We start from the raw sequence: 27,692 nt of genomic DNA on the forward strand, positions 1-27,692 counted from the left end.
CCCGTTCAATACGGCGGACAGCGGCGGCGAGTTCTCGGCGGCTTCTGCAGAATGTTCGTCTGACGATACGCAACAACTCACTGAGAGCCTTTTACATGATCCAACGTGTGGCGTACACCAACGTTCACATAGCGTCACGACTGCCCCATTTAGCGCAGATCCTACCAATACAGAAGGGTATCGCAGACCGCCTCATGGCTGCCTTTGGTTACTATGTTAGTACTGGGATGTTATTTAAGATCAAATATGATACGTTAACGCTACAGTTCCGGAACGGTGGCCTCAACCTCACAAACGTGCGAAACAAAACTCTGGCGCTTTACATGCGAGAGATGACACGAAATTGGCAACAAAGAAAGCATACCATAACGTCAGCTCTGATAGAAGTACTTGTTCCGCCTTCGTACGAACCCCCTATTGCGGTGGGCAATATTTCGCCTTCTCTTGCACACATTGCCTCATTTCTTGTTGATTACAGTTATGTTCGTCAGAAAGTACCTTCGACGAGACTACCCACGACTCGGGAGATCTATAGATGCTTGATGGATCACCATGGCCGCAACATAATGGAATTCAAATACCCGTCGCGAACGTGGAACCACATTTGGTGTGCAGTGCATACTCCTTTACTGTCAACAGCAGCGAGATCGATGTGGTATATTCTTATAAACCGTAAACTTGTGACCAGGAGTCGATTACATACCATTCATATGGTCAATTCTCCTCTTTGCACAAACTGTGGACTGTTAGCAACGGAAGAACATGGTTTAGTGTGTGGCGCAGCGAGGGATGTCTGGATGCTGACGCGTCGAATACTGGCCTTCCTTCGGCGCACTGACTACAAAGAAATCACATCGGATATACTTTTTCTACCGGAGAAGACCTTTTTTCCCAAACAAAAGACGTATGCGGTCACTGGATCGCTGGACATGCGACGAAATATTTGTATTCGTACGATATTAAATCCGTGATGGATTATTGGATGTATTTACAAGAACAACACGAGCTCATACGGCGTCATACGAAATATAGGACTTACTTTTCCAATTTTTTAGGAAGTGTTTTTCACAATCCACCCGACAGCTGGGGTGTCCCAGAACTGGGGAGACTCCTGCAGCAGAACGACTAGAGACAGTACTGCGCGGTTCAATTACACTCCTGGAAATTGAAATAAGAACACCGTGAATTCATTGTCCCAGGAAGGGGAAACTTTATTGACACATTCCTGGGGTCAGATACATCACATGATCACACTGACAGAACCACAGGCACATAGACACAGGCAACAGAGCATGCACAATGTCGGCACTAGTACAGTGTATATCCACCTTTCGCAGCAATGCAGGCTGCTATTCTCCCATGGAGACGATCGTAGAGATGCTGGATGTAGTCCTGTGGAACGGCTTGCCATGCCATTTCCACCTGGCGCCTCAGTTGGACCAGCGTTCGTGCTGGACGTGCAGACCGCGTGAGACGACGCTTCATCCAGTCCCAAACATGCTCAATGGGGGACAGATCCGGAGATCTTGCTGGCCAGGGTAGTTGACTTACACCTTCTAGAGCACGTTGGGTGGCACGGGATACATGCGGACGTGCATTGTCCTGTTGGAACAGCAAGTTCCCTTGCCGGTCTAGGAATGGTAGAACGATGGGTTCGATGACGGTTTGGATGTACCGTGCACTATTCAGTGTCCCCTCGACGATCACCAGTGGTGTACGGCCAGTGTAGGAGATCGCTCCCCACACCATGATGCCGGGTGTTGGCCCTGTGTGCCTCGGTCGTATGCAGTCCTGATTGTGGCGCTCACCTGCACGGCGCCAAACACGCATACGACCATCATTGGCACCAAGGCAGAAGCGACTCTCATCGCTGAAGACGACACGTCTCCATTCGTCCCTCCATTCACACCTGTCGCGACACCACTGGAGGCGGGCTGCACGATGTTGGGGCGTGAGCGGAAGACGGCCTAACGGTGTGCGGGACCATAGCCCAGCTTCACGGAGACGGTTGCGAATGGTCCTCGCCGATACCCCAGGAGCAACAGTGTCCCTAATTTGCTGGGAAGTGGCGGTGCGGTCCCCTACGGCACTGCGTAGGATCCTACGGTCTTGGCGTGTATCCGTGCGTCTCTGCGGTCCGGTCCCAGGTCGACGGGCACGTGCACCTTCCGCCGACCACTGGCGACAACATCGATGTACTGTGGAGACCTCACGCCCCACGTGTTGAGCAATTCGGCGGTACGTCCACCCGGCCTCACGCATGCCCACTATACGCCCTCGCTCAAAGTCCGTCAACTGCACATACAGTTCACGTCCACGCTGTCGCGGCATGCTACCAGTGTTAAAGACTGCGATGGAGCTCCGTATGCCACGGCAAACTGGCTGACACTGACGGCGGCGGTGCACAAATGCTGCGCAGCTAGCGCCATTCGACGGCCAACACCGCGGTTCCTGGTGTGTCCGCTGTGACGTGCGTGTGATCATTGCTTGTACAGCCCTCTCGCAGTGTCCGGAGCAAGTATGGTGGGTCTGACACACCGGTGTCAATGTGTTCTTTTTTCCATTTCCAGGAGTGTATATTGGCATATAGCACACTGAGACGAAAACTGGCCCCTACCTGTTGGCGCCAGTTATGACTGCATTATGTTAACGCGGAAAAAAAAACCACACACAACGATGGTAAACACCGAAACCGCCTCAGATAATGGTCCTTCGAATGGTCGACAGGAGAAATAAATACCGCCCACACTGGCAGAAATGATCAAGATTATATGGCTTTCTGCCAGGTTTATGATGCGACACCGCGTGCTGCAAGGGATTGTGATGCAGATGATAATTTCATTTTCACTCCCGCCCGTGACTAGGATTGTCATTTACTTTATTCCTGTTACAAAAAAAAGAAAAAAAAGAGGGCGGCCTTACACTACGAATGTAGTGTGTGGACACGTAAGGTGAGAATGTGGGTCTCGCGGGAGGCGTGCGCGAGATAGTCCCTGCAGTCGCACTATCCTCTGTGCCCTCGGTGGCTCAGATGGATAGAGCGTTTACCATGTAAGTAGGAAATCCCGGGTTCGAGTCCCGGTCGGGGCACACATTTTCACCTGTCCCCGTTGATATATATCAACACCCATCAGCAGCTGAAGGTAATAAATTAATTCTATTTGCGAAAATTATCGTACAATCATCTTAACAGTGATACATCCTAGTTGCTGACAAGAATAATATATAGAAGAATGGAAAAGAAAATTGAGGAGCTGCTACTTGACGATCAGTTTGGCTTCAGGGAAGGTAAAGGCACCAGAGGCAGTTATCACGTTGCGATTGACAACGAAAGCAAGGTACAGAAAAATCAAGACGCATTCATAGTATCTGTCGTACTCCACACAGTATCCGACAATGTCAAATGGTGCAAGAGGTTCGAAATTCTGAGAAGAATAGGGGCAAGCTATACGGAAGGACTAGTAATATACAATATGCACAATAGCCAACAGGGAACAATAAAAGTCGAAGACCAAGAATGAAGTGCTCGGATTAAAAACAATGTAAGTCAGGGATGTAGTTTTTCGCCCCTACTGTGTAATCTATACATCGAAGAAGCAATAAATGGAAATAAAAGTTAAAAGTGGAATTAAAATTCAAGGTGAAACGATTTCAGTGTTAAGATACGCTGATGATATTGCTATCCTCAGTGACGGTGGAGAAGAATTACATTGAATGAACAGTCTAATGAGCACAGAACATCGATTGAGAGTGGTTTCCTGCTCCGGCAATATGCATTTCACCCCGTTGCTGTTCTACCACAGTTTCTTTGTATTACAAGGAGTGTCGGTTGCGCCTAAGTGCGCAGGTGGCGCTAGCGGCGTCAAAGGTAACAGCGGGTTCTTGACGGCCGGTGTTTACGGCTTCAGCGTTGCCTAGGGGCACTGCAGTGACGATGCAGACTTGGGTTGGCCAGGTCGTGGCTGCCGATAGCAAGTGTCTCCGTCGGCATTAAGGTCTTCGAAAGTGTTGAAATACATCCGTGGTGTTTTAGTTCTACGTTGCTGTTCATCGTTTTGGCTATTACATGTATTAGTCAAGTTACTGGAGAGAGTAATTCGTATCCAAGATTTTTGTTTAGGCTCGGCTCATCGTTCCCATTGGATTGTAGAACATATATTGTATTCGAACATTATGAATTACCTCGAAGGAAACTGTCTATTGACACACCGTGAACCTGGGTTTAGAAAAAATTGCTCTGAGCACTATGGGACTTAATGGGTTTAGAAAACATCGTTCCTGTAAAACACAACTAGCTATTTATTCACATGAAGTGCTGAGTGCTATTGACAAGGCATTTCAGATCGATTCCGTATTCCTGGATTGCCGGAAGGCTTTTGACACTACCACACAAGCGCCTCGTTGTAAAATTGCGTGCTTATGGAATATCGTCTAGTTATGTGACTGGATCCGTGATTTCCTGTCAGAGAGGTCACAGTTCGTAGTAATTGACGGAACGTCATCGAGTAAAACAGACGTGATTTCAGGCGTTCCCAAAGGTAGTGTCATAGGCCCTTTGCTGCTCCTTAACTATATAAACTTTTTGGGAGACAATCTGAGAAGCCATCTTCGGTTGTTTGCAGATGACGCTGTCGTTTATCGACTAATAAAGTGATCAGAAGATCAAAACAAACTGCAAAACGATTCAGAGAATATATCTGAATGGTGCGAAAAGTGGCAGTTGACCCTAAATAACGAAAAGTGTGAGGTCATCCACACGAGTGCTAAAAGGAACTCGTTAATCTTCGGTTACACGATAAATCAGTCTAATTTAAAAGCCGTAAATTCAGCTAAATACCAAGGTGTTACAATTACGAACAACTTAAATTGGAAAGAACACATAGAAAATGTTGTGGGGAAGGCTACCCAAAGACTCCGTTTTATTGGCAGGACACTTAGATTGGCAGGACACTTAGAAAATGTAACATACCTACTAAGGAGACTGCCTACACTACGACCTCTTTTAGAATACTGCTGCGCGGTGTGGGATCCTTACCAGGTAGGACTGACGGAGCACATCGAAAAAGTTAAAAGAAAGGCAGCACGTTTTGTATTATCGCGAAATATGGGAGAGAGTGTCACAGAAATGATACAGGATTTGGGCTGGAAATCATTAAAAGAAAGGCGTTTTTCGTTGCGACGGAATCTTCTCACGAAGTTCCTATCACCAACTTTCTCCTCCGAATGCGAAAATATTTTGTTGACACCGACCTACATAAGGCGGAACGATCAACACGATAAAATAAGAGAAATCAGAGCTCGTGCGGAAAGATATAGGTGTCCATTCTTACCACGCGCTGTACGAGATTGGAATAATAGAGAATTGTGAAGGTGGTTTGATGAACCCTCGGCCAGGCTCTTAAATGTGATTTGCAGAGTATCCGTGTAGATGTAGATGGTCTTTCCTCAACGTTGCCGGCCGGGTTCGGTTAAGTGGTGCATAGGGTCGTTGTAACGTTTATTTCTACCTTAAGAAGACAACGCCGATAGGTCACGCCGACGATTAGAAGCTATGTGGTGTTGCGACGGTGCTTGACTAGGAGAACCAAGACAGTGCGTTGGTTCCGCAACTTCTTGGTCGTGTTTTCTGTCGTACTACAGGCCGGTAACGACTGTGAATTGTTAGCGTTGTTGAACTGTGTGATTTACTTGTTTTATTTTGTGGTGCGGTCGTTGTGAGTTATTGCAAGGACTGACTCTGACAACAGCTGTGCTTGATGACCTTATTGCTAAGGGAAACTACAAAATCGTGTTCACCGTAGTAAAGTGATGGAAACGACCGTTACGGAGTAGCTGCTACCACTCTAGAGGTTCTGCGTTTGATTCTTGTTTTGGTGTCGTAAGGCTGTTGTGGAATGTTGTAAGGATTGCCTCCGACGGCAATGTTAGTGGTAAAAGTTTCATTAATTACAAATGAGTTTTAGCACATGGACCAGTCGTAGTATGCTGACTGGAAGGATCTTTATGCAGCAGTGATACCATCCTTGGCTGTGGCGATTCTAGATCGTCTGTACCTGGTTGTTGCTATCGATGTTACTCAAAAGGGGGAGGTACTGATTGTCTGTCGCTGGGGTACGGAGTGTTTTTTTTTAAAAACTGAGGCTTGGATTATGGAAAGTTGAGATTTCCATGTGCTTTGTTGTGTGGTCACAATGTCCTGGCAGTGCAGGGAATAGCATGGTCAGGGCTTTTACGGTATTTGAATTGATTCTCAAGTTTTTCTTAATAAAGTGTGTATGTTGCTCTTTGGAGCGGTTGTATTGCGGGGTGTATTCTCTGAAGTAGCGTTCTACGCTACTGTAGAATAGCAAAGTGGTGCACAAGTATTCTTTGAAGTAGCGTGCTTCGCTTCTGCCGAATAGCGAAGTGGTGCATCACCACAGTTCGTAAATTTTAAGTAAGTGTGCTTGACCGCAGCTGATGGACTGGGTGCGGTGGTACAGGCTTATTTAATATTGTTTTGCGCAGCGCCTTAGTGCCCACAGGATTACGGCTTGGCCGGTGCACGGCCTCGCTTGCGTGGCTACGCCGCGTTAATGTTAAGATACCACATTGTGGTTGCGGCCCTGTGAGCGTATAGTGCGTCTGGGAGACAATAACTTGAATGTAATGGTCACTGAGCTTGGCCAGTGTTAAGTTTAGTGTTTCAGGTTTTAAAAGCCTTGTTGCTACGCCGTGTCAGGCTATTCTATGTGAATATACTCTTAGTAATCGTGCGCTTGGCCAATATATCTTTTTTTTTTAGCTTAGTAAGTTTTAAAAGCCTTGTTGCTAAAGCTGGGCCCTGTTAGCTTAGCTTGGTAATCATCACTTGGCTGCCATTCAGTTTAACTTGTAAGAACCTTGTTGCTAAAGCTTGATTCAGTTTTGCCTGCCATTTGTCTTTGATGGTTAAATTATTACCCTACTGTTGAAATTACCTACAGCCCTTTCTTGTTCTTTTTTTTTCCTTATCGTGAGGCTAAGTGATCGAACTTCAGGCATGGGCTACGCCTATTAGAGCTAAAACGAGCCAATATAAATTTAACTGTACATTGGATGGTTAAGCTCTTAAGCCCACTGCTAATTTTGCGCTACGTCACTTCCAGGACGAAGATAGAGATTGTATTCTTAGTCTCAGGGATCCTGCTGCAGCATGTTGAACGTTTGGCGTGGATTCATGTCTCACCACACGATCTTGCGGGATATCTTCCAGAGCTCCAGAAGGACCGAGACGGCGTTCATTTCCTGTCATCATACACCGGGCGACGGGTGTTGAACATCGGGGAGAGCTTGATTTTTAATTGCTGAAAACCATTAAATGAAATTAAAAAGACTGATTCGATTCCACCTCGACGCTTAATAATCTAGCCCTCCAGTCCTACGTAGTCGGGAAGAAGAGCAAATCGAAAAACGACGAAAGTAATGAGAAGCAGAAATGAGAATAGCGAGGAATTCAACATCAGAATTGGTGATCACGAAGTAGATGGTGTTAACGAATTCTACTATCCTGGGAGTAAAATAACCCTCGACGGATGGAGGAAGCAGGACACCAAAAGCAGACTAGCACTGGCAAAAAGGGCATTCCCGGCCAAGCGTGGACTACTAGTATCAAACATAGGCCTTAATTTGAGGAAGAAATGTCTGAGAATGCACGCATGTAGCACAGGATTCTGTGGTAGGGAAACAGGGGCTGTGAGAATGCCGGAACAGAAGAGAATCTAAGTACTTGAGGTGTGGCGTTATAGACGAATGTTGAAAATTAGGTGGACTGACAAGGTACGGAATGATGAGCTTCGCCGGCCGTTGTAGCCGAGCGGTTATAGGCGCTTCAGTGTGGAACCGCGAGACCGCTACGGTCGCAGGTTCGAATCCTGCCTCGGGCGTGGATGTGTGTGATGTCCTTAGGTAAGTTAGGTTTAAGTATTTCTGAGTTCTAGGTGACTGACGGCCTCAGATGTTAAGTCCCATAGTGCTCAGAGCCATTTGAACCATTTTTTTGATGAGCTTCTGCGCAGAATCGGAAAGGAAAGAAATATGTGTGAAAAAACTGTCAAGAAGGGACAGGATGGTAAGACATCTGCTAAGACGTCAGGGAATGACTTCCATGCTATTAGAGAGAACTGTAGAGGAAAACAGAGGTCGGAATACATCGAGCAAGTAATTGAGAACTTAGGCTGCAACTAATAGTCTGAGCTGAAACGGTTGGTAGAGGAGAGGAATTCGTGGCGGGCCGAATCGAAGACTTGTGATTCACAAGCTCTCTCCATGGAGAGAGTACAAGAACAGTTCTGTTTCCAGGTTTAAAAAAAATACACAGGAAAATTATATCAAGAAATTAAGAGCAACTTAGGTTCCGACCACAAAATGACGATCCTTCCCGAAAGAAATATAATTACCCGCTAACGAGTCACTAGAGGATATTACACTACTGGCCATTAAAATTGCTGCACCAAGAAGAAATGCAGATGATGAACGGGTATTCATTTGACAAATATATTATACTAGAACTGACATGTGATTACATTTTCACGCAGTTTGGGTGCATAGATCCTGAGAAATCACTACCCAGAACAACCACTTCTGGCCGTAATAACGTCCTTGATACGCCAGGGCACTGAGACAAAGAGAGCTCGCATGGCGTGTACAGGTACAGCTGCCCATGCAGCTTCAACACGATATCACAGTTCATCAAGAGTAGTGACTGGCGTATTGTGACGAGCCAGTTGCTCGGCCACCATTGACCAGACGTTTTCAACTCATGAGAGATCTGGAGAATGTGTGGGCCAGGGCAGCAGTCGAACATTTTCTGTACCCAGAAAGGCCTGTACAAGACCTGCAACATGCGGTCGTGCATTATTCTGCTGAAATGTAGGGTTTCGCAGGGATCGAATGACGGGTAGAGCCAAGGGGTCGTAACACATCTGAAATCTAACGTCCACTCTTCAAAGTGCCGTCACTGCGAACAAGAGGTGAAAAACGTGTAACTAATGCCACCCCATACCATCACGGCGGGTGTTACGCCAATATGGCGATGACGAATACACGCTTCCAATGTGCGTCCACCACGATGTCGCCAAACACGGATGCGACCATCATGATGCTGTAAAGAGAACCTGGATTCATCCAAAAAATGACGTTTTGCCATTCGTGCACCCAGGTTCGACATTGAGTACACCATCGCAGGCGATCCTGCCTGTGATGCAGCGTAAAGGGTAACCGCAGACATGGTCTCCGAGCTGATAGTCCATGCTCCTTCAAACGTCGTCGAACTGTTCGTGTAGATGGTTGTTGTCTTGCAAACGTCCCCATCTGTTGACTCAGGGATCGAGACGTGGCTGCACGATCCGTTACAGTCATGCGTATAAGATGCCTGTCATCTCGACTGCTAGTGATACGAGGCCGTTGGGATCCAGCACGGCGTTCCGTATTACCCTCCTCAACGCACCGGTTCCATATCCTGCTAACAGTCATTGAATCTCGACCAACGCGAGCAGCGCTGCCGCGATACGATAAACCGCAATCGCGATTGGCTACAATCCGACCTATATCAAAGTCGGAAACGTGATGGTACGCATTTCTGCTCCTTACACGACACATCACAACAACGTTTCACCAGGCAACGCCGGTCAACTGCTGTTTGTGTATGATAAATCGGTTGTAAGCTTTCCTGATGTCAGCACGTTGTAGGTGTCGCCACCGGCGCCAACCTTGTGTCAATGCTCTGAAATGCATGGTCTGAATGCATTTACGTGTCACAGCATCTTCTTCCTGTCGGTTAAATTTCTCGTCTGTAGTACGTCATCTTCGTGGTGTAGCAATTTTAATGGCCAGTAATGTAGTTTTGTAACTCGAATCACTCACCAAATATCTCTGAATGACCTCCGAAATTCTGTCTGCAGAATTCGTATCGTAACAGTCTATTATGAGCACCTGCCAAGACCCAGTACACGTGCCAACGGGACGAGGTGCAAGTGACTGTCATACATAATAGTGTTATTCAGCCGTGGTCACGTGTATCAATATACCGGAAAAATTATGGTATTACAGGCAGTTACAAGTCTATTGTGAGAAAGATGGACCCGCACGGATGGCCGAGCGCCTTAAGGCCCGGGACACGGGGAGACGCGCCGGGCTCGGGTTCGAGTCCCAGTCCAGCACAAATTTACATGTGTCGCTTTATGTGGTACCTATTCATCTACATCTACATCCAACTCCGCAAGCCACCTGACGGTGTGTGGCGGAAGGTACCTTGAGTACCTCTATCGGTTCTCCCTTCTGTTCCAGTCTCGTATTGTTCGTGGAAAGAAAGATTGTCGGTATGCCTCTGTGTGGGCTCTAATCTCTCTGATTTTATCCTCATGGTCTCTTCGCGGAAGGAGCAATATACTGCTTGACTCCTCGGTGAAGGCATGTTCTCGAAACTTCAACAAAAGCCCGTACCGAGCTACTGAGCGTCTCTCTTGTGGAGTCTTCCACTGGAGTGTATCTATCATCTCTGTAACGCTTTCGCGATTACTAAATGATCCTGTAACGAAGCGCGCTGCTCTCGGTTGGATCTTCCCTCTCTCTTCCATCAACCCTATCTGGTACGGATCCCACACAGCAGTATTCAAGCAGTGGGCGAACAAGTGTACCGTCACCTACTTCCTTTGTTTTCGGACTGCATTTCCTTAGGATTCTTCCAATGAATCTGTCTGGCATCTGCTTTACCGACGATTAATTTTATATGGTCATTCCATTTTAGCCGGCCGGGGTGGCCGAGCAGTTCTAGGCGCTACAGTCTGGAACCGCGTGACCGCTACGGTCGCAGGTTCGAATCCTGCTTCGGGCATGGATGTGTGTGATGTCCTTAGGTTAGTTAGGTTTATGTAATTCTAAGTTCTAGGGGACTGATGACCTCAGAAGTTGAGTCCCATAGTGCTCAGAACCATTTGAACCTTTCCATTTTAAATAACTCCTAATGCCTACTCCCAGATAATTTATGGAATTAACTGCTTCCAGTTGCTGACCTGCTATATTGTAGCTAAATGATGAAGGCCCGACTGCTTGAAAATAGTCTGTAAGTGCTATTTACCGTCGGCTTCGATGTCCCGCTAGGTGCGATCCAACAGGCCGTCTTAGGGGCAGCAATTGTGGTGAGCGGCGCATGCGCTGTGTACGGTACAGTTGCCTACGTAAGATGGCGATTTGCAGCTTTGGCATAAGTTTTCAACGAAAGAACTCCAGCAGCGTTCTCCTAAAGATGGCGCCGGGATGGATCGCGGAAACATCGAGTCTGCAAGGAGCTATCAAGTATAAATACAACTTGTGCCTTAGCAGGGAGTTAACTTATTGCCACTAAGTTCTAAGTTCTCATCTGATGATGGCAGTAGCTGAAACGACGTTATAAATATGTATTAAGCGATCTAGAAAGTTTTACTCTCAAAATATCTTGTAAGGGTTTTGAATTTTAACTGCGTCATAATTGACTATAATAATTATTAATAATGATTATCACTGTAAAACTCACAGAAACGCCACATTTGTTTAACACGTGCATGTGAAACAATGGCAGAGTACAGTTTCTTTCTGGACAGTCTAACGATATTCATCTCTCTCTCTCTCTCTCTCTCTCACACACATACACACACACACACACACACACACACACACACACACACACACACACAATTTAATTTTCCTCTGGAACAGTTGATAACATTGTTCCGGAAATAAATTGAAACACTCCCGACCTCCCTGTTAAGACCAAAGTTTTTGGAAGGTTTCGTTTGGTTATCAGCAGAGTGCCGGGATTGCATACCCCATTCTGTGCAGACTCCTGGAGCATTTGGCTGAGAAGAACTGTAGCTCTTTAATGAACAGTATCCCAAATAGTCGGCTGCGCTCCTTGGAGCAAACAAATGGAAAGGGACAGTCAAATGGAAAACGAGACACATGGAAAAAAATAAGTAAACTGTTATATCAAAAGCAATCGCCGTAACTGTTAACACATCTATCCCAATGTGAGGCATGACTGTCAGTGTCTTCATGGAAAAATGTTTGCGGCTGTCTACGGAAACATGACTATACCCAGTCGGGCACCTCTCGTTCGCAATAAATCGACGACCGCAAAGGTCTTTTTCAGGGCTTCAGAAACATAGAAATCGCATGGGGAGAGATCAGCAATATATGCAGGATGTGTCATGGGTTCTCAGCGAAGCTTCTTCACAGTAGTCGAAACAATCTTGGCAACATGTCGACCTGTCCATTTAGTCCGGACATATTTTTACGGGCCTCAAGCAAGATATTCCTGGTCGTCGACTTGCTTCGGATGTAGTGGTGCACGTGTGCGTACAATCACAGTTGCGTACGGAACCGCAAACATTTTTCCATGAAGGTATTGATCGTCTTGCCTCAAAGTGAGGTAAATGTGTTAACAGTTACAACGAGTAATTTTGAAGTAATAAAGGTTACTTACTTTTCTCCGTCCGTCTTGTTTTCATTTGACTGGTCCTTATCTACATATTCGCTAAGGAAATTCGTCATGAAGAGACCATCACAGTTTAAGAGGAAAAGCAATGGTTGTAGTACAACGAAGAAGAAAAAATTCTCTTAATTATTCAATATTAAAGCTGTCACTAGATCAGAAGGGAATTAAACATTCACTAACAAAAGTTTTTGATCAGTTAGCCAATAACATAAAATGTTGTCGAACAGGCAGTAAAGCAACTTTTAAATTTAACTTAACATTATTTCTTTTGGATAACTCCTTCCGTCTTCATTTACCAGCTGGTAGACTTTAAAAAAATTAGTTTCAAGAATAGTTGAATGAGTACGTCTGAAAAGAATAGTTTGATTAATTTAGGACAGTGTTCCATTTAGGAACTTGTAAACGGCCGGCATGTTGCCATTCACTGAAGATAGTGGTGTATACATATAGCATAAAATAACTCGTTCCATATCATTTCCAGTTCGTAAGTAACGAACTATTGTTTTGCAGATAAATTACAAAATGATGTAAGAAGCTAATGGTACACTGTTTCTTCATTTCTCAGCAACGATTGCCAGACACACTGCATAAATTATACACGCACTATTTTTAATTAAAAATATAAAACTACACATACTATCAGCTGACAAAAACAGTGGTGACGGTGTTTAGTTTCTATTTTATGTAGTGCAACTTCCCATCTGATTCCCTGAATATTTTGACTTAACGACGCTCTACAGTTGGTGACATGTTGAGGTGAGAAAGAGGATAAATTATTGGTATTCTCTATGAAGAGCTTTATAGTAAAGTTTTCAAGACAAGCAGAAAAAAATTACATTGCAAAAGTGGGGATTGAAATGGGGGAGATGTTTATTATTCACTGATGTTACATTTTTACTAAATCGGCTCTGTGTCTTTCACTGCACAAAATGCATTTAGCAATGAGTACTTTCTAACCACTTTTTTAAATAAACTGTTTTAATAATCTACTATATTCATCACCTTGAGCAATTTATTGTACAAATTTATTCCTTATAACAATTTCTGTTTGTTATTTCTTGCTAAGTTGTGATACTTGATATTCTTGCAGCGCCCGTAAGAAGATTAGTAGAAACGAATGTGATCAAAATATAGAAAATATGATAAAAGAAATATAAAGCATTCTGAGTTAAAATTGTACTCACTCTCTTCCAACCACACCCACGATCATCCGCACAACCACACTAGCTCAAAGCTTGTAATATAGCTTTAAAAATGGGGAGATATTTTAAAATTGCTAGATACGAATAAAACACAAGTTATCTCTTGACAGGCCCCCTCTGATTCCGCATGCCTACTGACAGGAGGCGGAAGAGTAGCAGTGTAGCCGGCCTGCAGGCGCTTAGGACTCTCGTCACAGATTGCCTCTGTACAGGTACATTTTTAAAGAACTCAGCAAACGCAGTGGGAAGGGGATGGCACCGAGGATGTTGCCGATTGATTTCCCACATATGTCAATGTCGCATCCCTCCGTGATCACGTCACAAAAGAGGACGGCTAAAAAAGAATAAGTACTCTTTTTTGCTTCGAATCATGTTTAAATTTCGTCTAAAGGTTTTTAACGGTCCCTAGTGATTCCATCCTGTACACCAGTGCAAAAATTGTGATCGCACTGCACTCCAAAGGGGTATGATCACTTACAGCACTGGCCATTAAAACTGCTACACCAAGAACAAATGCAGATGATAAACGGGTATTCATTGGACAAATATATTATACTAGAATTGACATGTAATACATTTTCACGCAATTTGGATGCATAGATCCTGAGAAATCAGTACCCAGAACAAACACCTCTGGCAGTAATAAAGGCCTTGATACGCCTGGGCTTTCAGTCAAACAGAGCTTGGATGGCGTGTACATGTACAGCTGCCCATGCAGCTTCAACACGATACCACAGTTCATCAAGAGTAGTGACTGGCTATTGTGACAAGCCAGTTGCTCGGCCACCATTGACCAGACGTTTGCAATTGGTGAGAGATCTGGAGAATGTGCTGGCCAGGGCAGCAGTCGAACATTTTCTGTATCCAGAAAGGCCCGTACTGGGACTGCAACATGCGGTCGTGCATTATCCTGCTGAAATGTAGGGTTTCGCAGGGATCGAATGAAGGGTAGAGCCACGGGTCGTAACACATGTGAAATGTAACGTCCACTGTTCAACGTGCCGTCAGTGCGAACAAGACGTGACCGAGACGTGTAAACAATGGCATCCCATACCATCACGCCGGGTGATGCGACAGTATGGCAATGACGGATACACGCATCCAATGTGCGTACAGCGCGATGTCGCCAGACACGGATGCAACCATCATGATGCTGTAAACAGAACCTGGATTCATCCGAAAAATGACGTTTTGCCATTCGTGCATCCAGGTTCGTCGTTGAGTACACCATCGCAGGCGCTCTTGCCTGTGATGCAGCGTAAAGGGTAACCGCAGCCATGGTCTCCGAGCTGATAGTCTATACTGCTGCAAACGTCGTCGAACTGTTCGTGCAGATGGTTGTTGTCTTGCAAACGTCCCCATCTGTTGAATCAGGGATCGAGACGTGGCTGCACGATCCGTTACAGCCATGCGGATAAGATGCCTGTGGTCTCGAGGCCGTTGGGATCCAGCACGGCGTTCCGTATTACCCTGCTGAACCCACCGATTTCATTTTTCTGCTAACAGTCATGGATCTCGACCAACGTGAGCAGCACTGTCGCGATACGATAAACCGCAATCGCGATAGGCTACAATCCGACCTTTATCAAAGTCGGAAACGTGATGCTACACATTTCTCCTCCTTACACGAGGCATCACAACAACGTTTCAGCAGGCAACGCCAGTCAACTGCTGTTTGTGTACGAGAAATCGGTTGGAAACTTTTCTCATGTCAGCGCATTGTAGGTGTCGCCACCGGCGCCTACCTTGTGTGAATGCTCTGGAAAGCTAATCATTTGCATATCACAGCATCTTCTTCCTGTCGGTTAAATTTCGCGACTGTAGTACGTCATCTTCGTAGTGTAGCAAATTTAATGGCCAGTAGTGTACATCGATGTCCTTAGGGAAGAATTGAATCGTCTGTGGGGTGTCAGCAGTGCCAAAGATTGTCAAGAACGTCGCCTTGTTTCTCACTGCACTGCAAACTGTCATTTTCGACCGCGAAATGTCTGGGAATCAATACCTGAAGGAAAGTGGTGGTTTCATTGTCGCTATTTATGTCACCCCCTGACACCTCCTAGTGTCGATTCCGAGCGGTAGGGTGTCTGAAATGTTTTCCTCGTCCCATCATAAGAAAACCGCGTGATTTCAACGCTGGGTGTCGCGTTTCTGACTGCCATCGCAGAGCGTCAAAAGAACGGGCTCAAATTTGGGTAAGACAGCGTATGACGACCTCCACATCGTGCGACATGTCCGCGTTGACGTAGGGCAGAACTGTGGTGAAATTTGTTGCTAACGTGACTTCAGTAACCCGTGTTATACGTCACAAGAACTTTGAACTCTGTTCTTTGTTTCGCATGTGTCGACACCCTGCTGTTTCACACACCGCGGAGCTCGAGGGTGAAGCTTCAGGGCTCCACACTTTTGTACCATTACAGAAGAGGGCTGGAGGCACCACTGAGACACATTTCAAACTTCTACATTCCAGTGGGAGACATGTACGGCATTCGAAAAAGTGACTCATAGTTGCGTTTCGCCGTCTATACATATTTCGTGAGTTGGTAGTGTGGACCAAAGGTAAGAAAAAAATTTACATTAAACATGGGCTCTAAAGCACATACCTTGAGAGGTATGAGCACTTGTTCATCTTAGCTGCTGTGCAATACGTTTCTTTTACTGAAGAAATGCCCATAGCTGTTAAGTTATGCTTTTTGGAGCCCATGTTTACCGGATAATTTTTTCTTCCTTTGGTCTATACTACATCCTCCCAAAACATCGAAAGCAAAGAGCTTGCAGTAGTAGGGATTAGAGTGCTGCAACGCTCCATGTTTGACCGGTCACGGCTCGCCTGTTTATGGGGGGACCGAGCAGCTCGTGTCCGGTCCCATACGACTCGGCTCGGTCACGTACTCGCCCCATGTCTGATGTCCGGATTCTGGACACGCGGATAACCGAGCATGACCGGTCACCGCTGACGTCTCACCTCGCCTCGCCACGGCTCGCTGCTCTGTACTTTACTGTACAAATCCAACGCCTCTCTCTCCCTCTCTCTCTCTCTCTCTCTTTTAATACAAAAGTAACGTTTCCAAGAACGGGTACGTTACACAACTAAATTAATAGAGCACTTTGTTTTATAATATTTACTCCCGTCTTCCTAACGTCCGGGAATTTTGTTGTAAATAAAACATTGATCACAAGAGACCAATCTGTGTTAATGTAATGAAATGTAAGCGTCAAATAGTGCACCTGATTATGCGAATCAGTCCACATATCAACTGTCGCAGCACATGTTTTATTAATAACTTCCGCAATAACAGAAGGCATTATACTGTTTCGTATTGCATCAGCTTGTTCTTTGACATGTCTGCTTATAGTAGAGGGATGTGGCACGACATCTGCCACGTTGACTTCTCCATAATGCGCACCTAGATGTATTAATTCTTGCCCTAGTTCTCTGAAAACTTCACCGCAAACAGCATTAAAAGGTCTCATATCTTTAGCACACATTGAAACACACTTTTCTGTAATACTATTTTTTATTACTGCCGGTATTCCTGAAGGAGCTGTATCTTTGTGAGGTTTCTTGCAACTGTGTTTCTTTAAAAGAGTGGTTTGCGATTGGAAACACAATAATGTGAAGCAGTTCATGCACGATACGTACCCATTAGACGCACTGTTTTCATCTACAACCAACAAAAATATGCTCCGTATTTGCCTTTTAGACCTTCCCGTCTCTTCAACGTGTAAACATTGATTTGAATCTTACGTCTTACTGCACTGGTTTCCTCGCACTGCATGATTGCAGAGAGAGAGAGAGAGAGAGAGAGAGAGAGAGAGACCCCAAATGAGAAGCCCGTACTGGCTGCAGTCTCACACGGATAATGACACGTGTAATGTGTTTGAAGTTGCGTGCTACGTATTCGGTCACGGCTTCTATGGTCGGTCACTAGAACTAGTGCGGGCAGCCTATCCAGTTAGGGTGCGCTCGCCCCATCTCGTATTATGTGCTCGCTTACTCGGTCTTGCAGGACTCTAGTAGGGATTTGTTTCACAGTATCGAAGATGATGAAGTGTTCACAGCTTTTGAGATGTGCATTGTAGGACCAATATTTACCACATTGTTTTGCTTCGAATGATTATTCCTATCATATACCTAAATACTAAGGATTCCTTCTGGGACACCATGAGTATGTGCGTGAGCGCTCTTGTGTGTGTGTGTGTGTGTGTGTGTGTGTGTGTGTGTGTGTGTGTGTGAGAGAGAGAGAGAGAGAGAGAGAGAGAGAGAGAGAGAGAGAGACCGTGACTACAGATGTACAGATTTCACTACTGCAAAAGGCAGACTGAATAGCCTCTATAGCTAACTTGATGTTATACATTATAGCGGCTGGACACTCCAGATGAGTGTAAAAATGCTGACGACGCCACAGACCAGTGGTGGTTAAACTTTTTTACTCAAGAGCTAATATTGGCATTGCGGAGCATAGCTTCGGGCCTTATTAGTAATTGCTAACCTATGTGGATTAGTATGTTATGTGCACTTTGATTCGTAACGACTAGTCCGTTTCAGATTACTGTCATTGTCTGAGACCCCAAGCTGTCACACTGTAATTGCCTGATGGAGCGGATGATTACTTGATTAATAATAGTAACTGTAATTGTATTTAAATTCATTATGCAAAATGAGTCCCTACCACAAATGATTACCATATCTTTTAAATGTCATGTGTCTGCTACACGTAGTGTTGTACTACGATGATGTTCATTGCTAGGAAGAAGTAGCACATTTGAAGATGACCATCACTGTAATGAGCATTCACGAGGCCATGTTACCTCTGTGTCCAAGTTTATACCACGGTAGCTGACTGGAATGAGCCATTGACGCCTGTGAGTTGCCAGTACTGGAAGACAAACAATAAAACGTTCCCCCCCCCCTCTCACATCCTCCATCCCCACAGCGGCAGCGCTACTTACCCCTCTGCCCCTGCGGAGAGCGACCAACTTTACTTAGCGCACAGCCTAATTCAAAAACGTCAATTAAATTAAGCACATATTAAATTATGAAAGACCCTCTAAGTTTTTTTGTTTGTTACTGCCAAGGAGAGGTCCCCACCTGTGAGATCGACTTTTTTAAACTATCTATGTAGTTTAAGATCGCAGGTATCACACGCTGCAGCCATTTATCCTGGTGGAACCTCGTTTGCGAGTAACTGAAATAAAATTCGGAATTTTGTGTAACATTGAATACCATTAGAAAAGTCGTATTATATAGCCTGGATGCGTGGTATAATCGATAGGATAACAGCTTCAAGCGCAGGACATTGTGGGTACGAATCTTGTCAGATGCAGTAAGATTTATTTTTAAATCTTTACCGAGTGGCTTCGATCATCGATTCTATTCAATTAACTGATTTAAAAGTAATTCCTTTGTCACATAATTTTAATCATATCAACTTCTTCGTTTGCTCTCACTTTTCTTCCTATCATTCTTTCTCCACTTGAAATCTTTGCTCTTGTGTTTCTATTTAATTTTATGTATTAATTTCAGTTTAATGTCTTTTGTTTGATCACCCTATCTTTTCGTTCACATTATTGCGATCATTATATCTATTTCTAATTTTCCTTGAATTTCATTTTAATTATAAACCCGTCTTTCATTTAAATTTTCATCTGCGTTATTTTGTCCATAGTGCTCAAAAAATGGCTCTGAGCACTATGGGACTTAACATCTGAGCTCATCAGTCCCCTAGAACTTAGAACTACTTAAACCTAACTAATCTAAGGACATCACACAATAAAAAATATGTTTTGCACACCAGTGCACACATATAAATAGATTATTCCGTCTTTTGTTTTTTAACTGATAGATCGGAATTTTCAAATAACTGAGTATTATAATAGATAAATGTAATTAAATTCATATTCACAAAAATTCCGATTAGAAAATGCATGATACGAAAAAAAAGAGTAAATGAAGAAGTTGATATTATGATTAACATTACGTGACAAGAAAGTGAAATTTAAAAAAATTGCATTTAAACTAATTAATTGAATAAAAATGATGATCAAAACTAATTTCGATAAAGATTAAAAAATTAAAAGAACTTTCTGCAACTGGCGAGATTTTAACCCATGTGCATGTGGAGTTGTTATCCTATCCTTTACACGTCGCAGCCGGACTATAGCCTATAACGCGACTTATTTTAACATTATTGAGTGTCACTCAAAATTTCGAATTTTTTCGTTAATTACTCGCAAATGAGGGCCCACCAGGATGAATGGCTGCCGTGTGTGATACGTGGGAACATAACCTACATAACCGTATAGATAGTTTCAAGCCGACCGCTGTGGGCAAGAGGTTCTAGGCTCTTCAGTCTGGAACCGCGCGACCATTACGGTCGCAGGTTCGAATCCTGCCTCGGGCATGGATGTGTGTGTTGTCCTTAGGTTAGTTAGGTTTAAGTAGTTCTAAGTTCTAGGGGACTGATGACCTCAGATGTTAAGTCCCATAGTGCTCAGAACCATTTGAACCATTTGATAGTTTCAAAAAGTCGATCGCACCGCTGTGAACCTCTCCTTTTGAGCAGGAACACTAAGGAACTCCTAAGGTTAGTTGTCGTTTTAGGATTCGGCTGTTAGTTGCTAGATGCATATTGTTATAAAATACGGCTGAGAATAGCGGGCCGCACTGATACATGATTCGGGTCGCAGTTTGACGGCCACTGCCATAGAGTATTTACATTTTACGGAGGTTACTGACCTCTATTGTGTACGACGGCAACAGAACGCTCATGCGGACGCGGCTGCCATGGACGCCATGCGGGCAGGTACCACCTACCTGCCACCGGCGACAGCTTCCTCATCACGCACCACCGGCACTTCCACTAGAAACAGAAGGCCACACGTCACTCACTGTGCACAGGCAGCTTACACTTTTCAAGACTGTACCTACTAAAACGGAACTGTAGTTCAGCTCCACTAATGGATCGATATCAACAGTTAGAGATCGATCGAAAGCCCATATAGAGTTCTTGATGCGACGTTCAGCTGTGCCATATCTCATAAATTACGCAGTGTTATTCATAAGTACCTCCAGGTTTTCAGAAGACGACTGCACGAAAACTACAAGACATTCAGAAAACAGACACATATCATTGGATAGAGCATCTCTCGAAGTTTTTGACCCACATTGCAGGTGCTCGGCATTGTTACCATTTGTGACGCAGCAAACATCGATACGGTATTCAGACTCTTCACATACACGAGCCCTAACATCATGGTTGATAACAGTGACAGCATTAATTAATCTTCCTAGCAACTCTTCCAAATTAGTGACAGTGGAGGGAGGAATACTCGATCCTTTACATAAACGAAAAATCACTTGGAATTGAGTCAGATGACAGTGAGGGCGACTGAAGTAGAGGAGTTCGGCAATGAGATAGTCACAAATGTCTGAAAGAAAGTATGGTGAAGCACCGTCTTATTGTAAAATCTAATCTCCACTTTCTTGTTGTAAATGTGACGTAAGCCGTTGCTGTAGCATGCCCAGGTGCACGAAACCAGTCTTAGTTTTCATCGCAAAGAAAAATTTCTGGTAATCCATTGTAAATAGCAGCTACTTCAAGAAGATCTCAACAGAAGAGTTCCCCCATCCACCAATACCCACCGGCCATGCTGTTGAAGGGCGCGCAAGAGAAACTGCAGTCAAAGAGGTCAAGACTGCTTTAATGAAAATGAAGCCTGGGAAAGCCACCGGCCCAGATGACCTTCCAGCAGAGTTATGGTGTTCCCAGCATTGGAAGTCAGTTGAATGATTAACGGAACTCTACAACAAGATCATTGTCGGGGGACAAACACCAGCTGATCGGCTGCCTATCTTTAAGAACACGGGAAATTCCGCTGAGTGCACCAACTACCGTCCAGTTCTACTTCTCTGCCACGCCATGAAAATCTTTGATCGTGTTCTGAACCAAAAGATCCGTGAGCTCACACAGATTTCCAGAAACCAAGCTGGATTCCTGAAGAACTACGGCACAATTGATGCGATTCATGCTGCAAGACCCTTAGTCTAGAAACATAATGAGAAAGCCAAGCCGCTGCGTCTAGCATTCCTGGATCTCGAAAAGGCCTTTGATCGGGTGCCACACGGTCTCATCTGGCCAGCACTTCGAGAGCATGATGTGCCAGAGCAACTTATTAATTGGGTGCAGTTACTTTATGCACAGCCGAGAAGGTATGTCCGTACAACTTCAGGACTATCCAAGGACTTCCCCATCACAGTCGGCGTCCATCAGGGTTCTGTTTCCCTCTCGTAACGGGCACCGTGACAACTGACCTGCACCGGACATTTCCATGGACACTATTTTATGCTGACGACGTGATGCTGGCAGCAGAAAACAAGCTTGATCTGCAGAGCCAAACTCAAAAATGTAGTGACCGGTTGTCGCAACACGGTTTGCACTTTAATTTGAAGAAAACCGAGTACATGACATCAGACAGACATGAAATGGGTTCATCACGATTAATGGTGCAGATCTGACTCGTGTGGCTAAATTTAAGCACCTCGGTTTCACGATCACTGTTGACGGCCGACTCACCAAAGAGGTCAACACCGGAACTCAGGCAGCCTGCATGAAGTGGCGAACAACAAACGGAGTCACTTGCGACCACAGGATGAAAGATAATTTAACATCAAAAACCTATCGCTCTGTCATCCGACCAGTCGCCTTGTATGGTTGTGAGTGCTGGTCGACTACAGTTGAGACAAAACACCGCCTGAGTGTAATGGAAACGAAGATGCTAAGGTGGACAGCAGGACTCACTAAGTTAGATCACGTTTCCAATGACAATATTTGGAAACAGTTTGGTGACCGATCCAAGACAAGATGCGGGAGAGTCGTCTTCGATGATTTGGGCATGTTTTACGAGCCGGTGATGTCTCTATTGCCAAGGTGGGTTACACACTTGAAGTCTTCGGCAGAAGACCCGAAGGACGACCTAAGCAACGTTCGGCTAATACGATTCATAAAAACCTTAATGCATGAACATCCACCCAGATGCAGCCCGTGATAGAGCGTAATGGAGACAACGAACATATGTAGCGGACCCCGCAGGAAGAAAAAGAAGAATCCATTGTAAATAGTGGGACAGCAGAAGGACATGAGGAACTTGAACAATGGAAATTGAAACCAATTGCTGTATTGTAATTCAATCGTCGTTTATTCAAAACGTGCTACCAGTTTCGATGCGAAAAAGCGTCGTCTTCAGGTCGCAAGGACAGTCTGCCATCAACTTACGAACCACATTGACGAAGACCAACGGAGTCTTCAAATGGAAGCAGTACAACCTTTTAAGCATGTTACGCCAGCATGTCTAAGCAAGTCGAGCGCAGCGGAGCAAAAATAAACTAGTTTGCGTAATTTCCGATAACAAGCCCACAAATGGTCATACGGCAGTTGTCCGCTGCGCTCGACTTACTTGGTTGCAGACACTGACGTAACATGCTTAATAGGTTATACTGCTTCCATTTGAAGACTCCGTTGATCTTCGTCAATGTGTTTGGTACGCTGATGGCAGATTACGCTTGGGGCCTGATGATGACGCTTTTTCGCACCGAAATTGGTAGCACGTTTTGAATAAACGACGATTGAATTACAAAGCAACTGTTGGTTTCAATTTTCATTATTCAGGTGCAAAAAAAAAATCCATAAACTTTTCAAGAGGACAGGACACGAAAGGCGCTAACTTTAGTTAAATCACGAATGTCTTCTACAATAGTCCGCCGCTCGTGGTCTCGCGGTAGCGTTCTCGCTTCCCGAGCACGGGGTCCCGGGTTCGATTCCCGGCGGGGTCAGGGATTTTCACCTGCCTCGAGATGACTGGGTGTTTGTGTTGTCCTCATCATTTCATCATCATCCAGGACAGTGGCGAAATTGGACTGAGCAAAGATTGGGTAATTGTACGGGCGCTGATAACCACGCAGTTGTGCGCCCCACAAACCAAACATCATCATCATCATCATCATCTTCTACAATAGCGTGTAGCTATTCTGTTCAAATGGTTCAAATGGCTCTGAGCACTATGGGACTAAACATCTTAGGTCATCAGTCCCCTAGAACTTAGAACTACTTAAACCTAACTAACCTAAGGACATCACACAACACCCAGCCATCACGAGGCAGAGAAAATCCCTGACCCCGCCGGGAATCGAACCCGGGAACCCGGGCGTGGGAAGCGAGAACGCTACCGCACGACCACGAGATGCGGGCAGCTATTCTGTGCCCCACTTAAGCATGTTATGAGGATTCACGTTTTTGAGACACCAGGTATGCGGCTTCGTCACCGAAAACCAATTTCCGTAAAAAAGTATTTTGCTCCAGTTGCCGCTGAAAGTCATTTCAAAAGTTGAAAAGTTCGTTATTCCGAGTAGTGAGCGCATATTAAAACTGCAGCCGACATTGTTTTACAGGCAGACATTTGAGCGGAACGCGCCAGACAGATGTCTGTGGCATCTACAGTTCTCTGCTCGCACATGTCTTCGGTTTCTTTAGGCTCCTGGTGAATGATCCTCGTATACATTTCACTTTCTCTGCTAGCAGTCCCGCCTGGCCTTTTCTCTTCGCACTGCATACACAGGCAGTCTAACGGACAGTCACCTTTGATTGCTTTGTGTGCTGGAACTTTCACCTGAAATTATCACGGAAACGTCATAGTTGACACATATTTAGCGAATTCAAGGAGACAAACAGCACGCGTCGCTCCATTATACACGATATTTCGACATGTCAGGCCCCTAAACGTGGGCGCTGCAACTACGCAACTGCAGGTATTGCGAATTAAAAGTTGGTGAGATGGTCTATCCAGTCATAAGTGTCATTTTTCTGTAAGTCTTAATTTTCCCGCCGTCTCTTCTGAAATCCCAGAAGATAAATTTATGAATAACGCTATACAGACAGAGTTCTGTGTACTCGATCGATGCTCATTCCAAAGGCGCTAGTTAATAATGTGTAAGACTTTGTGTTATTACAACGTTTAATCTGTATCAAAAAATTTGCACCGGCCTTTGATATACAGGGTGAGTCACTAACTACTGCAACATAGAATAACTCCGAAAGTATGATAGTAGCTAAAAAGTTTGTGGGACAAATGTTGCATGGGGCAAGGGGTGCCATAATATGAAGTTGGTTTTTTGTTGCTAGGTGGGGTCGCGTCAGAGATATGAAGGTCAACTTAATTTTTTTTTTTTTTTTTTTTAAATGGGATGCTATAGTTCGGTACTTATTTTCTGACAGCGGCTATCGAGACGAATCCAATGATGTGTAACAGTAGGGGCTCAAGGTCAACGAAGGTCAGAAACGTGGAATGAACATCCATTTACAGAAGGTGATCGAAGTGATGACCATTGGTATCAATGCAGTGCTGCAATCTGCTTATCATGGATTGAGTGGCATTCCTTGTCACATTGGCATTTATCGAAGCACAGGTTCTGACAGTTCTGTCTCGTATATCGCGCAAATAGTAAATATTCGCCGAATATGGCGTATCCATCTAACGTGCCATTGGCATGTCAACACCATTCCACGATTTCGCAATACAACACTAATAGGAACGGTAAGATTGTATCGTCGAATCAAGCGAAAGTGAATGATGTGTTCCTCAAAAGAACAAGTCGATATACTTCTCATTTCCGGAGAATACCAACGAAATTCAGTGAGAGCTAGAGACGTGTACGCTGAAAGATATCTTCAACATACGCACCCTATACGTCGTACATTTAAATACGTGTACGGTAAATTGAGAACAACTGGATCTTTAACGCATCGGTAACATATCCGACAAAGGAAAGTTACTAACGAGCAAACGGAAATTGGTACTCTAGCCATTGTGGTTCGAGAACCTTGTGTTAGTTCGCGTCAAATCGCAAGGGAATCTGGCATTAGCCAGCGTCGTCTTGTTCGTGTTCTGCATCGCCATAAATATCATCCTTACCATATCAGTCTCCACCAAGAATTAACTGGTACGGATTGTATGCGTCGCATTGAATTCTGCCGATGGGCTCAACTTCAGATTCAGAGGGATGACACATTTATAAATTTGATTTTATTTACTGACGAGGCTACATTCACGAAGCATGGAAATGGTAATTTGCATAATATGCATTATTGGGCAACTGAAAATCCATGTTGGCTGCGGCACGTTGCACACCAAAAACCGTGGTCGGTGAATGCATGGTGTGGAATTCTGGAGGACAAATTATAGGCCCCTATTTCATCGAAGGAAATCTTAATGGTAGGAAGTACACGACTTCCCTGCAAGAGACATTAGGTCAGTTATTGGAAGAAATACCTTTAAGAACAGGGAACAGAATGTGGTATCAACAGGATGGGTGTCCGGCACATATTTCACTGATGGTTAGAAATGAGTTGCAGCGACACTTTCCAAAACGTTGTTGGATTTCATGCGCAGGAGATGTGTCGTGGCCGGCTCGTTCGCCAGACTTGACACCTCTGGATTTTTTCATGTGGGGATTCGTAAAAGCCATTGTTTATAAAGACGTTCCAACTACACCTGAAGATATGCGAGAGAGAATAATCAGAGCATGTGCTTCGATAAGTGCCGATGTGATAAGTAATACCACTCAATCCGTGATAAAAACATTGCAGCACTGCATTGATACCAATGGTCATCACTTCGAACACCTTCTGTAAATGGACGTTAATGCCACCTTTTTGACCTTTGTTGACCTTCATAGACCATACTGTTACACATCATTGGATTCTTCTCGATAGCCGCTATCGGAAAATAAATACCAAACTATAGCATCCCATTAAAAAAAAAGTTGACCTTCATATCACTGACGCGACCCCACCTAGAAGAGAAAAAAAGTCCTATTATGGTCCCCGTTGTCCCATGCAACTTTTGTCCCACAGTCTTTTCAGCTCCTATCATACTTTCGGAGTTATTCTAGGTGGCAATAGTTAGTGACTCACCCTGTATATAGGGTGTTTCCGTTAGAGCGTGTAAAAATGTAACAGGACATAAAGAATGCTCCAGTGAACAATTTGAGGCAGGGAAACTGGGGTCGGAGAAGCCGACTTAAGGGCATATGCAAGTAAACTTGTCTACCGCTTTGTCTAGCATTACTGTTTTCCAGCTTATTTATAAATAACATGCGTACAAGCTTACACGTGCTGTGTTGTTTATTTACAGGGGCATTATTTATTTCCTGCAAGGGAACTAGGACAAACCTGATTACTAGGATGATGGAGGTTTTGTTTATTTTACTTGTCCATAAGAGGGCTCTGTTGTATTGCATTTACATTGTCCTATGACAGAACGTGCTATGAATCAACGGCGGACCCGTTCATTATTCAGTGCTATTCAGAGACGTACAGTACAAAATGATGGAGCAGTATTGGTACAGTCTCGCAGAACTCACTGACATGCAGTGCTCTCGCTGCTGAAAGGTTATACAGGGAACGATTTTCTAACAGGCATTATACGTCACGACGAATGTTTGTTTCTCTCGATCGACGAATGCGGGGGGGGGGGGGGGGGGTGGTTCATTGGTAAGCATTCGCACACCCGATTTTGAAAAGGAGACACTGGTACGTGTTGTGGCGCATCCCATTGCATGTGGTCGTCGTATTGCACATGAAATAAGGGCTTCACATACTAGCGTGTGGTGAGTACTCCACGAACAACAATTACACGCATATCACCCACTGAACGAGCCCATGCAATGCTGGTGACGAACTTTGCACCAAGGGTCGCACTGTGTCGCTCCAGCAACGAATTGATCGGCCAGATTTCCTCCAAATCGTGCTGTTTACTGACGAGGTCTCATTTGATCGTGATGATATTTCGAACAGCAGGAATAGTCATGTGTGGGATGAGGAAAACCCTCACGCTCTAGTAGCCACACCATCAAGTACGTTTTGCTATGAGTATGTGTGCCGGCATTGTAGGCGACATTCTCATTGGCCCTTACCTTCTACCTGGCCGTCTGAACGGCCACCTGTATT

General features: G+C 44.7%; 1 protein-coding gene across 1 annotated transcript in view; it reads right to left on the reverse strand.

Annotated features, from left to right (window-relative positions):
- LOC126161538 (uncharacterized) overlaps positions 1-27,692 on the reverse strand; it is a 356,858-nt gene that overhangs the window by 314,992 nt on the left and 14,174 nt on the right. The window contains exon 2 of the mRNA XM_049917463.1: positions 20,507-20,552. Coding sequence (XP_049773420.1) covers positions 20,507-20,552 — 46 coding nt within the window. The remainder of the gene's footprint in view (positions 1-20,506; positions 20,553-27,692) is intronic.

Source organism: Schistocerca cancellata, chromosome 2 (genome assembly GCF_023864275.1).
Source record: "Schistocerca cancellata isolate TAMUIC-IGC-003103 chromosome 2, iqSchCanc2.1, whole genome shotgun sequence".
Lineage (NCBI taxonomy): Eukaryota > Metazoa > Arthropoda > Insecta > Orthoptera > Acrididae > Schistocerca > Schistocerca cancellata.